This window comes from Chelonia mydas, chromosome 8, assembly GCF_015237465.2.
Source record: "Chelonia mydas isolate rCheMyd1 chromosome 8, rCheMyd1.pri.v2, whole genome shotgun sequence".
Taxonomy (NCBI): domain Eukaryota; kingdom Metazoa; phylum Chordata; order Testudines; family Cheloniidae; genus Chelonia; species Chelonia mydas.
Window position 1 is genome coordinate 77,238,267 of NC_057854.1, and position 15,512 is coordinate 77,253,778.

Below are 15,512 nucleotides of genomic sequence, written 5' to 3' on the forward strand. Positions count from 1 at the left end.
TCTTCCACTTCTTGTAAGCTTCTTTTTTTGTGTTCAAGATCAGCAAGGATTTCACTGTTAAGCCAAGCTGGTCGCCTGCCATATTTACTATTCTTTCTACACATTGGGATGGTTTGTCCCTGTAACCTCAATAAGGATTCTTAAAATACAGCCAGCTCTCCTGGACTCCTTTCCCCCTCATGTTATTTTCCCAGGGGATCCTGCCAATCAGTTCCCTGAGGGAGTCAAAGTCTGCTTTTCTGAAGTCCAGGGTCCGTATTCTGCTGCTCTCCTTTCTTCCCTGTGTCAGGATCCTGAACTCAACCATCTCATGGTCACTGCCTCCCAGGTTCCCATCCACTTTAGCTTCCCCTACTAATTCTTCCCAGTTTGTGAGCAGCAGGTCAAGAAGAGCTCTGCCCCTAGTTGGTTCCTCCAGCACTTGCACCAGGAAATTGTTCCCTACCCTTTCCAAAAACTTCCTGGATTGTCTGTGCACTGCTGTATTGCTCTCCCAGCAGATATCAGGGTGATTTGAAGTCTCCCATGAGAACCAGGGCCTGCGATCTAGTAACTTCCTTGAGTAGCCGGAAGAAAGCCTCGTCCACCTCATCCCCCTGGTCCGGTGGTCTATAGCAGACTCCGACCAAGACATCACCCTTGTTGCTCACACTTCTAAACTTAATCCAGAGACACTCAGGTTTTTCTGCAGTTTCATACCGGAGCTCTGAGCAGTCATACTGCTCCCTTACATACAGTGCAATTCCCCCACCTTTTCTGCCCTGCCTGTCCTTCCTGAACAGTTTATATCCATCCATGACAGTACTCCAGTCATGTGAGTTATCCCACCAAGTCTCTGTTATTCCAATCACATCATAATTCCTTGACTGTGCCAGGACTTCCAGTTCTCCCTGCTTGTTTCCCAGGCTTCTTGCATTTGTGTTTAGGCACTTGAGATAACTCGCTGATCGTCCCTCTTTCTCAGTATGAGGCAGGACCCCTGCCCTCTCACGCGCTCCTGCTCGTGCTTCCTCCCGGTATCCCACTTCCCCACTTACCTCAGGGCTTTGGTCTCCTTCCCCCGGTGAACCTTGTTTAAAGCCCTCCTCACTAGGTTAGCCAGTCTGCTTGCGAAGATGCTCTTCCCACTCTTCGTTAGATGGAGCCCGTCTCTGCCTAGCACTCCTCCTTCTTGGAACACCATCCCATGGTCAAAGAATCCAAAGCCTTCTCTCCGACAGCACCTGCGTAGCCATTCGTTGACTTCCACAATTCAACGGTCTCTACCCAGGCCTTTTCCTTCCACGGGGAGGATAGACGAGAAGACCACTTGCCCCTCAAACTCCTTTATCCTTCTTCCCAGAGCCACGTAGTCCGCAGTGATCCGCTCAAGGTCATTTTTGGCAGTATCATTGGTGCCCACATGGAGAAGCAGGAAGGGGTAGCGATCCGAGGGCTTGATGAGTCTCGGCAATCTCTCTGTCACATCATGAATCCTAGCTCCTGGCAAGCAGCAGACTTCTCAGTTTTCCCGGTTGGGGCGGCAGATAGATGACTCAGTCCCCCTGAGGAGAGAGTCCCCGACCACCACCCGCCTCCTTCTCTTGGGAGCGGTGGTTGTGGAACCCCCAACCCTAGGACAGTGCATCTCATGCCTTCCAATCGGCAGAGTCTCCTTCTGTTCCCTTCCCTCAGATGTATCATCTAGTCTCCGCATACCACTCTCCGCATTAGTACCTGTGGAGAGAACATGAAAACGGTTACTAACCTGTATCTGCGTTGCTAGTACATGGACGCTCCCCTTTTTTCTTCTGGAGGTCACATGCTGCCAAATTGGTTCACCATCGTCCTGTCCCTGCTGTTTTGGTTGTAGGCATCTAAAAAGTTAGTAAATCTCTTAACGGTAACAAGTGGTTTAGACTTTTTCTTTAATGTGATTTGTCTAGATTTCATGAGTTGTGTTTTTTTTCCAGATTAAAAATATATACAATGTCTCCTCAGTCCGATGTGCAAATTTTAATGAAAATAGAAAACAGGCAACATAATTCTGTCAGGTAAGGGATATATTTTTTCTGTATGTAGGCTGTTTGTGTACTTTTTAGAGAGAAATTACTTGTTGAAGATGTTTCCTAGTCTCTAGTGGTGCTGTGATAAAGATAATGTGTCTGTACTCTCCCAGATTAAATCGCTTCTGTTTAGCAACATGAAATTACAAAAAAGTTGCAGTTAAAATCAAGATAAAGTTTAGTGAGACAACATGTAAGCATCTGTAAAATTAAGCTGAATTTACTGTGCCATATGATGCTTTCTCAACATTACTAGCTGGTCAGATTTCACATTCTGATGTTTTCAGATCAAGATTTAAGCTTCTTGAACCTAAACTTTAATAAAATTTTATTCTTTATTATATTAGCTCTGGACAAAATTTGTTTTATACCATCAAAATAAAAACTGTGCAAATAGCTAAAGAAATAATTCTACACATATCATAAGCACCATTTGGAACACTTCACCCAGCTGCCATTGTTATTGAAAAGGGAACATACTTTTAATACTGTAGTTTATTGTGATTCTTATTGTGATACTGTAGTTTATTGTGATTCTTAGTTAAGATTTCTGAACTGCATTCCTTTCTTCAAATGTAACAAACTTAATGTCATCTAACTTTTTCCCTGAAACATGACATACCATTGTTAAAGAAAAGCATCAATGATATTACGAGAATGTCTGTTGTAAACAGACATTCAATTTCCCTGTCATTTAATTTCATTGTAAACTCTATGCAAGAGTGAGTGTAGAATATACTCTGAACTTGAATGACAGAACGAAACTTTACAAATTCTTAACTTTTCTTCTTCTGATACTTGTTTCTCAGTAACTGTAACATTGGCTACAAGATAGTTGTCCGCTAGCAGTTTTTCTTTTTGCATAAAATGAGCTGATTTCAACGTCAGGATTTAATACATTTAGGAGACTTTGTCAACTTCTACTTTTTTTAAAAAATTGACTAACTTTATAAAATTACCTTTCTGATGGAGCACCATTTAAATAGTATGTACAGTATTTTTTAGAAAAATTCCCCATTTTAAATTATTTTTATTTGGGCTTTTCTGCTCTCCTGCTAATTGGTTGGTGGCGGGGGGGATCAAGAGCTCCAAAAACAAACATGTTGTTGAAATCTTTACTTATTATGATTGCAGCCTATCTTGTTCCCTTCCTCTTTATGCATATATTGCCTGCCACCACTGAACTGAGACTTGCTGCAGAGTTTTTTGTTTTGATTTGGTTTTTTTGTCATGTAGGCATTCCTTCTATGAACTAGTATAATAAATTTGAGGGGAGGATCAGCTTGATAAAGTATGTGACTTCGAATCCGAAAGTATATGTTCTTTTACCTGCTCTATCATGGACAGTTTGTGTGCCTGTCAGCAAGTCACATAATCTCTTCTCAGTTTCTCCTTCTGTAAAATGGTCATTATATTTTTCTTAGTTCACAGAGGTATTGAGCTAAAATTCATTAATGGTTTGTGACGCTCTTTTGGATCTTCAGATAGAAGGTGTAGTGCATTTAAAAGAAATTAAAAATCCTTAAAGGTTGATCTTCATCTTTTATGTCCAGATATTCAGCAAAATGAATGGGATTATTTACATGTTTAATGTTAGTACTTAAGTACCTTGCTGAATCCTGGGTATAGTTATGCATTCCTCTTGTGGAATGTGACTAGAAATTAAAACTTGTTCTGTTCTTGATTAACTTACCATAGCACTAGGCAAAATAGCCTAAACTTACTAACCAAGACCAAAGGTAGACCCGCGCTTTGGTTCCACAGTGGGGTCTAAAAGGCAACATTCTAATGGGAAGCCCTGGGCTTTAAAGGAAAGACTTAAGTTTTGGTTGAAGTTGAGTATTACAGGAGAATTTAAGAACAGTCACCAACATCAGAATTGCTCTTTTGTGTGAAATCTTCACTTTTTATGATTACAAAGAGGACTGTGTGAGAGAGAAAAATCTTCCTTAGATTGACTTCATATATCAGCACATTTTGTGCAGTCAGTTATCTTCTGTTTTTGTGTGGTTCTTACACACAGAAAAAGGAAGCAAAATATTTTTAAAAGGAAAATGTGATTGTAAAACACCAAAAATTTGGTGAGGAACTCAAGCAGGTAACTTTTTTTAAGTGATAGATTTAAAGCTGATGGCATCCCTTTTAAAATATCAACACTTAGCAAATATATCTGTTTCAGTTCTGTTAAAACAGATATGCTTGTTTTTAGTGCAGTTTTGGGTGCAGCAAGGAAGTTGAATGCTGATCTTTGCTATACCTTCCTCCCCCTTTGCATTCCTTCGGACCATTTTTTCCTCCACCACCATGTTGGTGCCCTATATTAATAAGGGTAGTGTTAACAGCTTTTCCTCTATTGTGCAGGCCAGGTTATTCTTTAATAACATGGGCTTGTCTATGGAGATCTAGTGCACAGCAAGGCAGGGTGTAAATCTACAGTGCTCTAGCCTGCTGCCCACTAAATGGCTGTTTGGACCCTGCTGCCATGCACTAAAAGTTCTGTTATACACTTCGATATACTGCTGTTTCACTCTGCAGCATTCCATGCACTACATGTCTGTATAGACAAGCCCATAAGTACAAAGAGTACCCCATAATCCACCAGTGCTCTGCTCTGCTCACATTGTCTAAGATCAGGCAGAGCAATGGCCCAGCTGTGTGAAAGGAACCCTTTTACCACTAAGTAGCGGGTTGGTGGAGGAAAGTACCAGTATACTGCCCCACAGCCTTTTAAGTTTATGTGAATGTTCTATTATCTAGGATTCAAAAATCACCTTATTAAAATGATTAGATAATAGGAGGACTTTAAGACTATACATTGCCAAATTGGGTAGGGTTTTAGTCCAGAGTCTTTGAAGACAGTTATCTTCATAATTGCAATTATGTATCATTAAAGCACTGGTTCTCAGCTTGCAGCTCAATCAGCGCACAGGTGTAGCCCATGTGACATCCTCAGCACCATACAGGTAGTATATATCCGTATGTATGCAACCCACATAACACAGAGAGCCGCATATGCGGCCCACAGTAGTAAATAGGTTGTGAACCACTGCGTTAATGGAATGCAGTGGTGTTTCAGAGAACTAAATAGGATTATTATAGGCTATAAAACATTAGGCTCCTAGTTTTAAGATAAGCATCTTACAGGAGGATTTCAGTATTTCCTGAAAATGTTTATAAAACAGGAATTTGTGGTTTAATTTTGACTGTTTGATTCTATGACTCACAGTGTAACAACCATTTTAATTTGAATGTCATTTACAAAATGCTAGTCTTATCGGATTTTTTTTCAGGAGAATATTTATATTTGCCAGCTACTACATGTTTTTACTTAAATCATGGGAACCCCAGCTTGGGAAGTTAAACAACAGTTAGCTAACACTACTTCTGCACAGATAGACTGGGTAGCTGTTGAACAACATGAAACTTGCTTGCTTTCCATTGACTCCTTTTTATGTTAGATAGTGACATTCTTCTGCAACCTAATTTATCTGAGATAAGCCTCTGTTTTTGTTTCCCTGGTACAGTCTTCTTCCTGTAGTGCACATAATATGGGAGCCTATCTTGGCTGAGGAGGACTTTGCCAGGATTTTTTTCATTGTGTGTTGGTATTACTCCTTAATCATTTGGAATAGCTTTGGTTGAGTGACTCAAAGCACACCCTCTCACCGTTACCTAGAATTTTAGAGTGTGACTACTAGACCCTTGATAGGCCTCTCGATTAACTACAGGTACTTTAAAAGGGATCTTATAGAGGGAGGATTGGTATTACCAGTGTTATATAGACACAGAAGTTCTCCTTTTACTCTGAAGTCTACAGCTCTCTTCTTTTTGGTTTTGGAAAATCTGCTTTTGGATGGGTTGCTAAAAATTAAGTTTTCCATCTGGAGATGTTAACCTCTATCACCTGGTATGCAATATTCAGTTTGTCTAAGTTTTGTTCTGGTGTGAAACTATTCCAGGGGAGGTTTAAGTGCTGCCTGTTGGATGATTTTTGCACTCTTCTACATTCTTTTATAAAATAGCATTTTCTTTCTTCAAAATAAATTAATGTCCTTACTGTGTCTAATCCTTTATTTGGGATGCCTTCAAAGTGACTTCATGTGGTAAGATTATTGCTTTTTCCACTAAGGGAAGGAAAAATGCAACTGCCAAATTATACAGTCTAGTTTGGGAAATACACCTTCTCATTTTCCTGAGAGAGCTGCCAGATTTGCCTTTGTGAAGCAAATAACTTCATGTTCATTGTAACTAAATTGATGGTCAGAATAATTTGATCAGATTAGTAAACAAAGACATGCAGTTTACATGCATTTATACCAATACAAATATTGCCTGATGAGGCTGCTGTTAACAGGAGAATATTATATGAATGATTTAAGTTAATACTGACTATGACAAATTTTGTTTTGCAAGAAATATTTTTTCTAACAGACTGTCTTTTTGAAACTCAACAAGGATCCTTTCATAAGCTAATTTTCTTCCTAGCCTGTTAACTGTTCATGACTCATTATTAATATATTTTTTTCAGAATAACTGTCACGGAATTAATTTTAATATAACATCAGGAGCCAGATTTTAAAAGGTATTTAGGCACCTAAAGATGCAGATAGTTGCATAGTGTGAGTTAAAATCTGGCTTTAAAGGCCTAGAAGCCTTCCATTAACTTCAGTGAGTTTTGGATCAGTTCCTTGAAGTTCCTCAGGAATACTGAGTGAAATCAGTTTTGGATCAGTTCCTCAGGAATACTGAGTAAAATCAGGCTATATCCTACAGGTATTCCTAATGCAAAGCTTCCATTGACTTCAGTGGAATTCACACTTTCAGAGGGCTCCAATGATGGGGTCTGTACATTTTGTACTGGTGCAACTCATATTTCGATGCTTTAAGGAGCCTTAAAACATCAACACACCCCCTCAGATTGCCTCTTGCTAGCTGCAGTGAGTGACATTGGCCAAAGCAAATGGAAACACAGCCATCCTATCTTATTCAATTGTAGTGGATAGTGAGGAAGAAAAATCCATTAAACAAGTATTGCAAGTGCTTCTCTTCTAAATGCCACTTCTTTATGGTGGTGACCACTTATTTTTCTTTAACTGATCCAAAACAGTTGCTTCCCAGAATTCTGGATGTTAGTAATTCTGGAGCACTTTCCTGTCTCAAGATCAACTGGCAGAAGTAGGAGTTATTTGCTTTGGTAAACTCTTATTTCCATGCCCAGAGAGAATTTTCCTCTGTGGCCTAATGTTTTTTTAAATATCTAGGGATTAAAGTCGCTTTAGAGTCTGCTAATATTATGCTCTTTGCTATTAAGATCGCTAAAACCAACTCATTGACAAATTAAAAAGCTTGATGTACATTCCTCTATCACTTAAAGATAGTATAAATCCTGTAATAGTGATTGTGCTGGAATGCACTTTGTTGTAAATGTTGATATTGATTTATTAGTTTTTATATATGTATTTGTGTGCACCCGCCATGCGCTATGATCTGTACAAATATGAAAGAAAGCTCAGTTTGTGTCCAAATAGGATTATTGTCTAAAAAGACAAACTGATAAAAATAGGGAGCCTTTCTTTCTTTAACCTTCCAGTTAAAATAATTGTAGGTGTCACAAATAGAAATGGTAGGTTAAAATAAAAATCAGATGTAAATGGAAGTTGACTGTGTCTCTTAATTATAAAAATCCATTTGCTTTAATTGTGTATTTATTCAAATGTGCCACTTCACCTTCAGAAAATTGTCTTGGAGTTTAAGATATGGTATAAATAGTAATAGTATTCTGATCAAGACCAAGCAAAATAATAACAATTATTAACTACGGCTATTTTATTATCAAAGAAAGGAAAAGAAAACTTTCAACAGAACAAACAAATGACACAATACAAATGATAAACTAGTGACTTCCATTTCAATTTGCTCTATGTATCTTTCTGAAGAGAGCTTTAACAGAGATTCCACCCTTGAGAGTGAACCCCTCTGTGGGCTCTTCTCTCTTGGTAAGTTAAGAACAAAGTAAATTATTTTCCAAAATTATTGTGAATCCATCCCTTACTATGTCCTTAGGCAGCTAAGAATGTTTATAGATGGGCTAAAGAGTTCTGTTTCAAAGCTGGTGAATCTGTTGGTTATTAGTAAATAATTAACCAGTTTATAGTTGGCAAAGTAGGCAGTTTTAGCTAAACCCTGTGAAATCAAGGAAAACATTTAAATTTATTACTTAGACGCAGTATTTAATGAGCCAGTTATGAATATTAAGACTCTTAAGGCCAGTTACATTCCACTGTTTCTCTGGGCATAAGCTTTCATGGACTAGAACCCACTTCATCAGATGCATGGAGTGGAAAATACAGTAGCAGAAATAAATACACAGCACATGAAAAGATGGGAGTTGTCTCGTTAGACCGACTTCCCACTTGGTAAGGCAACTCCCATCTTTTCCGGTAGAGGCTGTGCCGCACAGCCTAAGGGGGAAGGAGTTCTACTCCCGGTACTTCCTCGTCCCCAAGGCCAAAGGGGGCTTTCGCCCCATCCTAGACCTGTGCGGGCTCAACAAATTCCTGGTCAAGGCCCGGTTCCGCATGGTCTCTCTGGGCACCATCATCCCTTCCCTGGATCCGGGGGACTGGGGACGCCGCCCTCAACATGAAGGACACATATTTTCATATCGTCATCCACCCAGCACATCGGCGGTTCCTACGCTTCACCGTGGGCCAAGAATATTACCAGTTTGTGGTTCTGCCATTCGGTCTAGCCGCGGCCCCAAGGGTGTTCACAAAGTGCATGGTGGTGGTGGCGGCCTTCTTACGGAGGCAGAGAATCCCGTACCTCGGCAACTGGCTCCTGGCGGGCTAATACGAGGCAGAATTGCAGGGCCATGTGGAGGTGGCCCTGAGATTGTTCCGTGAGCTGGGGCTCCTGCTCAACGTCCCCAAGTCCACGCTCATATCCATGCAGAGAGTGGAATTCATAGGGACAGTCCTGGACATGGTGCAGGCCAGGGCAAGCCTTCCGGTATCCCGATTCCAGGCTATCCAGCAAGCAGTGACATCCCTACGCCAGTTTCCAACGACAACAGCCCGGTGCTGCCTGCAGCTGCTGGGCCACATGGCAGCATGCACACATGTGGTCAGGCATGCGAGACTGAGGCTCAGGACTCTGCAGGCGTGGCTCGCTCGGGTGTACCACCCAGGCAGGGACCCCCTGGACTTGGTAGTGACAGCCCCAAGGGACGTTCTGGACTCCCTGCTGTGGTGGCAGTCACAGCCTGTGGTTTGCGAAGGCATCCCCTTGCCGCCCCACAACCGGACTTGATGCTGGTGACGGATGCATCAGACCACGGATGGGGGGCTCACCTGGGGAATCTCATGATGCAGGGGTTGTGTTCCAGAGTAGAGCGGTCACTCCATATCAATGTGAAGGAGCTCAGGGCGGTTCGTCTCGCCTGCCAGACCTTTCATGCCACTCTGAGTGGTCACAGCATGACAGTTCTGACAGACATCGCTACAGCCATGTTTTATATAAACAAACAGGGTGGGGCTCGTTCCTCGCCACTCTGTCGCGAGGCTCTCCTCCTCTGGGACTTTTGCATAGCCCACGCAATTCACCTTGAGGCGTCCTATTTCCCAGGGGTATGAAATGAGCTGGCGGACTCCTTCAGCAGGTCGTACTGCATGCACGAGTGGACGCTCAGGGTGGATGTCATGCTTTCGCTCTTCCGCAGGTGGGCATTTCCCCAGGTAGACCTGTTTGCCACCGGGGCCAACGCCCAGTGCCTGCGTTTCTGCTCGTTCCAGGGCCGCAGCCCGGGCTCGCTCTCGGACGCGTTTGTGATCCCGTGGAGGGGGGCTTGATGTATGCCTTCCCCCCGCTCCCCTTGGTGCACAAGGTCATACTCAAGGTGTGCAGGGACAGGGTGGAGGTGATCCTCATCGCCCCAGCCTGGGCCCGCCAGCACTGGTACACGTCGCTCCTAGAGCTGTCGGTGGCAGCCCCAGTAGTCCTGCCCCTACACTGGGACCTCATTACACAGGACGGCGGGCGGCTTCTCCACCCCGACCTACAGTCACTGCACCTGATGGCATCGAGGCTCTGTGGCTAAACACCCTGGAGAGCCAGTGCTCCCTTCCAGTGCAGCAGATTCTGCTTGGCAGTAGGAAGCCCTCTACCAGGGCGGCCTATATGGCCAAGTGGAAAAGGTTCTTGTGTTGATGTGAACCCCGACAGGTGCGGCCATGCCAGGCCCCCGTGCAGGCCATCCTGGAGTATCACCTGCACCTGAAGCAGCAAGGGCTAGCCCCGTCCTCACTCAGAGTGCACCTGGCGGCCATCTCCGCCTTCCGTCCAGGGTTCTCGGGGGGGCGGGGGGTTGGTTGGTGTTCTCCCACCCAATGATGGTACGGTTCCTTAAAGGGTTGGAGAGGGTGTTCCCATACTCCTGCCCACCAGTCCCTCCATGGAACCTTAACCTGGTCCTCTCTAAACTCATGGGACCCCCTTTTGAGTCCCTTGCTTCCTGTTCCCTCTTCCACCTTTCCTGGAAGATGGCATTTGACTCCTGAGGTCCCTTCCAACCCTGATATGCTATGATGTGCGTTGAGCACTGGCGTTCTATTTGGAGCGCACCAAGCCCTTTCGCAAATCCGCGCAGCTGTTTGTAGCTGTAGCAGAGAGGATGAAAGGCCTCCCAGTGTCGGTGCAGTGGATTTCGTCTTGGATTACAAGCTGCATCCGAGCATGCTATGAGCTCGTAGGTGTTCCAGCCCCGGCGGTCACGGCCCCTCGACCAGGGCGCAAGCGACTTCCACGGCATTCCTGGCACAGGTCCCAATCCAGGAGATCTGCAGAGCAGCCACCTGGTCCTCGGTGCAGACCTTCACGACCCACTATGCGGTCAACTAGCAGACCAGAGAGGATGTGGCAGTTGGCAGAGCGGTCCTCAGAGCAGTTGTTCCGTGACCCCTACCCTCCTCCAGAGGTAAGTGTGTGATTCACCTAATGTGGAATGGACGTGAAAAAGCACTCGAAGAAGAAAAAAACGGTTACTTCCTTTCTCATAACTTTTCTTCGAGATGTGTTGTTCACGTCCATTCCACCACCCACCCTCCTACCTCTCTGTTGGAGTCGCTAGCAAGAAGGAACTGGAGGGGGTCGGCCCGGCAGGGGTATATATGCACAGCGCAGTGGCGCCACTCGGGGGCCCCACCAGCCCGAAGGGAGCCGCTAAGAGGAAAAGTTTCCGACGCTCGTGCACGCAGCGTGTGCACACCTAATGTGGAATGGACGTGAAGAACACATCTCGAAGAACAACAGTTACGAGAAAGTAAGTAGCCGTTTTTTCTAACCACTTGGTGATTAACAGGAGAAACTGTTAGTCTTAAATTACAACAGGATTTCAACATTCCATCAAAATCATTACAGTAGTTTTAAATCTCATCCACTGGCAGTGTCTTAGGTAACTTCATCTCACCAATCCAAGTTGAAGTCTTGGAGAGATTTTCCTTGAGTTGATTTCTTCTTGACTCCTCTTTCTTAAATGGTTTTTCTTACTTGTCTGTGGCAGTGTTGTGTTTGAGGTGGCAGTGCTGTGTTTGAGTTGGGTAGTGGTGTGTGTAAGTGAGGAGTGCTCGCTTCAGAGTTTTTATACCCATCCCCTTCCTATGTCCATTAAATTATAGGAAAACACACCTCTTGCAGGGTTGTTTAGATTCAAAGGTCACTGCTTCATGCCTTCGGGGTTAGCTTAGTTGACATTTTCAGCTCCTGAGTATACACTCTGCTTAATGAATATGCAACATTTCTTTAATTGCCTTTGTTTTTGTGACACGAAAGATCCAGATAACTTTTACTTGGTTTTAACTCTTTTTATTCAGTCTAGTTTCAGAGAAGTTCTTTCAGATTTGTTTAGTTTGACAGAAAATGAATGTCTGTTTTCAAAAAGCCCAAACACACCTGTTTATACAAAAGTTTTTAATCTTCAAATATCTTTTAAAATTAAATAACTTTAAAGTCTTTAACTTAAATAATTAAAAGTTGTTAACTTTAGAGAGATGATTCTTATCTTCTGAAGTTAGTTAAGGGTTTTCTTATCCAGGGCCAGTTCTTAATTTCCCATTAATATAAATATTCACTACTTAATGGCTTTTACACTGGTTTAGCAAGGTCATTAGATGCCATGTTGGTACGTGAAGCATTTTACTATTTACATAGCAATGACATTAAGAGCTATATTAGGAGCTTTGCATTTAGCTAACATATTTGCAAGTCTGCATTTCACAAAGGTGTTTGCCATTTCCGCATTTAAAAAATAAACAAGTTTAACAGTTCTCCAGCTACATATTCTTCTCTGAAAGTTTTAAGAATACAAGCAGGTTTTCTTGCAAGAGGGTGGGGGTTGGTAGAGCCCACTCTTCTCAGATTTATTGCTCTGATAACACACCCTGCATTCCTTTTTACAATTAAGGCTCCACTTAAAATATGGGTGTTTTACATGGTCTGTTTTCTTGAGATTTGATTGTCCTTGAAATATAGAAGCAAAAACCTTCTGGAATTTCTTTGATTAGCTTTAACATTTTGTAACAGAACTAGCAAAACATATGTATTGCTTTATTTCCAAGCACTTGACTATAACATTCTTAGAGTTATATCTTAATATTCAGTAAAAGTGCAAACAAGTTTGTAACAACTCAATTTTAAAGTTATAATAATTTTAATATCGCTTCTGCATCAATATTGAAGATTCTCCCCAATAGCTGGATCTAAATGTACTCCTTCCATGCCTCTAATGCTGTGTGTGTTCTTATTTATCTCAAACTTCATTTTTTTATTAAAACTTTCTTTCCTCCTTCAAAAAAAGAAAAGAAGTACTTGTGGCACCTTAGAGACTAACAAATTTATTTGAGCATAAGCTTTCGTGAGCTACAGCTCACCGATGAAGTGAGCTGTAGCTCACGAAAGCTTATGCTCAAATAAATTTGTTAGTCTCTAAGGTGCCACAAGTACTTCTTTTCTTTTTGCGAATACAGACTAACACGGCTGCTACTCTGAAACCTTTCCTCCGTCAGCTTTTCTTATAGCTTGACATATCTTTTAAATCTTCTGATCAGTCCATCTTCAGCCTTAACTGTTGTCAGCAACTCTAACCATTCTGTATCCAACTAAAGTTCTGCTTTCCCTTTCTTCTTGGGAATATCAGTCTGTCTGCTCCTTTTAATAATAGGTTTCAGAGTAGCAGCCGTGTTAGTCTGTATCCACAAAAAGAACAGGAGTACTTGTGGCACCTTAAACTAACAAAATTATTAGAGCATAAGCTTTTGTGGGCTACAGCCCACTTCATCGGATGCATAGAATGGAACATATAGATAGACAGATATACAGAGAAGGTGGAAGTTGCCATACAAACTGTAAGAGGCTAATTAATTAAGCTGAGCTACTATCATCAGGAGAAAAAACTTTTGTAGTGATAGTCAAGATGGCCCATTTCAGACAGTTGACAAGAAAGTGTGAGGATACTTAACATGGGGAAATAGATTCAATATGTGTAATGACCCAGCCACTCCCAGTCTCTGTTCAAACCCAAGTTAATGGTATCTAGTTTGCATATTAATTCAAGCTCAGCAGTTTCTCATTGGAGTCTGTTTTTGAAGCTTTTCTGTTGTTAGCTTGAATTTTTCAACTGATTAAAAACAATAGGGAGCAGCAGTTTCCAGAACTTGTAAGTTTTACTGTAATGATCGTCATTTTCATTCCTATTCACTTAATGTTCTTTACTAAAATCTTGTATTACACAACACAAATGGAAAGCAGCAATATAGTCATTGCTAACGGTAACAAATACGTATGATCTGAATCTTTAGTATGCCAAGTTGAATGTTCATAATCGCTTACTTGACCTTTGAAAAACTTTTATAGATTATTCCAGTCTGCATAGAACATGTCCTTTTTGCTATCTTGAGCAATAAGTTGTTTTCTCAGGAGTAATTGTTTTAAACCTGGAGTATCCTGCTTCCATTTTCACAAAATAGCATTTAGTACCCAATAGTGAATTCCATTGGATTTAATGGACTCTTTTTAATTGTTTGTATTACTGCACCTAAGGATCTCAATCAAGGAGTCAGGGCCTTACTGTGCTAAAACTGCACAAAAGCTACAAACATGGGGAAAAGGAGTGTAAGGGAAGAGATGGAGGATGAGAGAACAATATAATCTATTTAACATTAGTCATGGCTTGCCTCCTGCCTATCTGGTCAGCTTGGAGTGTTCTGTAGGCACCAGGGGGAGACCTGAGGTGCATGTGATGTGGTATATATGGCCAGCATCCGTCAGGATAGTGAAACTGGTAAATGCCTTCAGGGGGGCGCGAAGAGATTCTGCCTTGATTCATAAAGGGTTCATTGGCTGCTAGGTTTGGCCAGAAGAGTCTTCAACGGGGCCATATTAAGATGTTTCCATAAAGCAGGGATGGTTTTGGGCTTCTGGAAGAAAGGAGTTGAGCTTGTTCACAACTGAGCAGAGAACACGCAGGATTGTTCAGTGAATCCAGACTGCTGTGAAAAATGGTCTCTTGGATGTCCCTTCTGTCACAAGGGCAGACTTGAAAAGGGAGCCTTTTATGTTCCTGTCAGAAAGGAGAACCAGAGCTATTTCCTTCTGACCCTGCCAAAGGGGAATCCCTCTGTTTATCTCTTACTGACAAAAGGGAACTAGGACTATTTGTCCCCCACCGAGGAGGGACTTGACTTTCCTACTTGTTTGCCAGGAAAGGAGCTTGTTTATTTTTTTTTATTTATATAAAAGGGTTAGTAACCCCTTATTGGCAAGTGTATGGCAATGAGCCTCTTACACAGATAAGATGTAAAAGCCCAAGACAGATGAGTAACAATACAGAGTCAAGATTTAAGTTTTAGGCAAGATAAGCTGTACCAATCTAAAATAATAGAGGGAGTGAGGAGAACACATGTCAAAAGTAGTGAATGTAAGGAAGTAATAAGTCCTCTCAAGTGAAGCATCATTCTGTCTATAGTACATTAAAGGTCCTGTATTAGTGTTTCCAGATATCTTTTATTCTATGTCACATTTCATTACATTGGATTATCCAATGGCTATAGCATCAGCTTTTTATCTTCCCTACATTCTGTCAGAAAGTAGAGTTTGATGCTAAGGAAACTGCCTTTGCTAGTTGTTTTAACGATACTGTACTATATGTTTACACCCACGTTCTGGAGCTTCGTTTTCGATTGGGATTGGACACTGGTGAAGGGTGGAGTAAGGATTCTGCACTGTCAGGGTTGGATTTATGTGCTCTGGACTGAATTCAGGGTCTGTTAGGGCTGCTCTATGCGGTGCCAGCTATAGTAGTTCCTGTGTAACTGCTGTTCTAATTGGAGATCAGGTAAAATTCTTTGTGCCCTTCTCCTCCACACCGTAGGCCTGCCAGCTGGGTCACATGATGAAAGAAGTACCTACACAAGT

At 42.1% G+C, this 15,512-nt stretch overlaps 1 protein-coding gene across 2 annotated transcripts in view; it reads left to right on the forward strand.

Annotated features, from left to right (window-relative positions):
• Positions 1-15,512, forward strand: part of ZNHIT6 (zinc finger HIT-type containing 6) — a 58,731-nt gene that overhangs the window by 20,327 nt on the left and 22,892 nt on the right. For both annotated transcript variants that reach the window (XM_007068776.4, XM_043552999.1), the window contains exon 8: positions 1,953-2,033. In XM_007068776.4, coding sequence (XP_007068838.4) covers positions 1,953-2,033 — 81 coding nt within the window. The remainder of the gene's footprint in view (positions 1-1,952; positions 2,034-15,512) is intronic.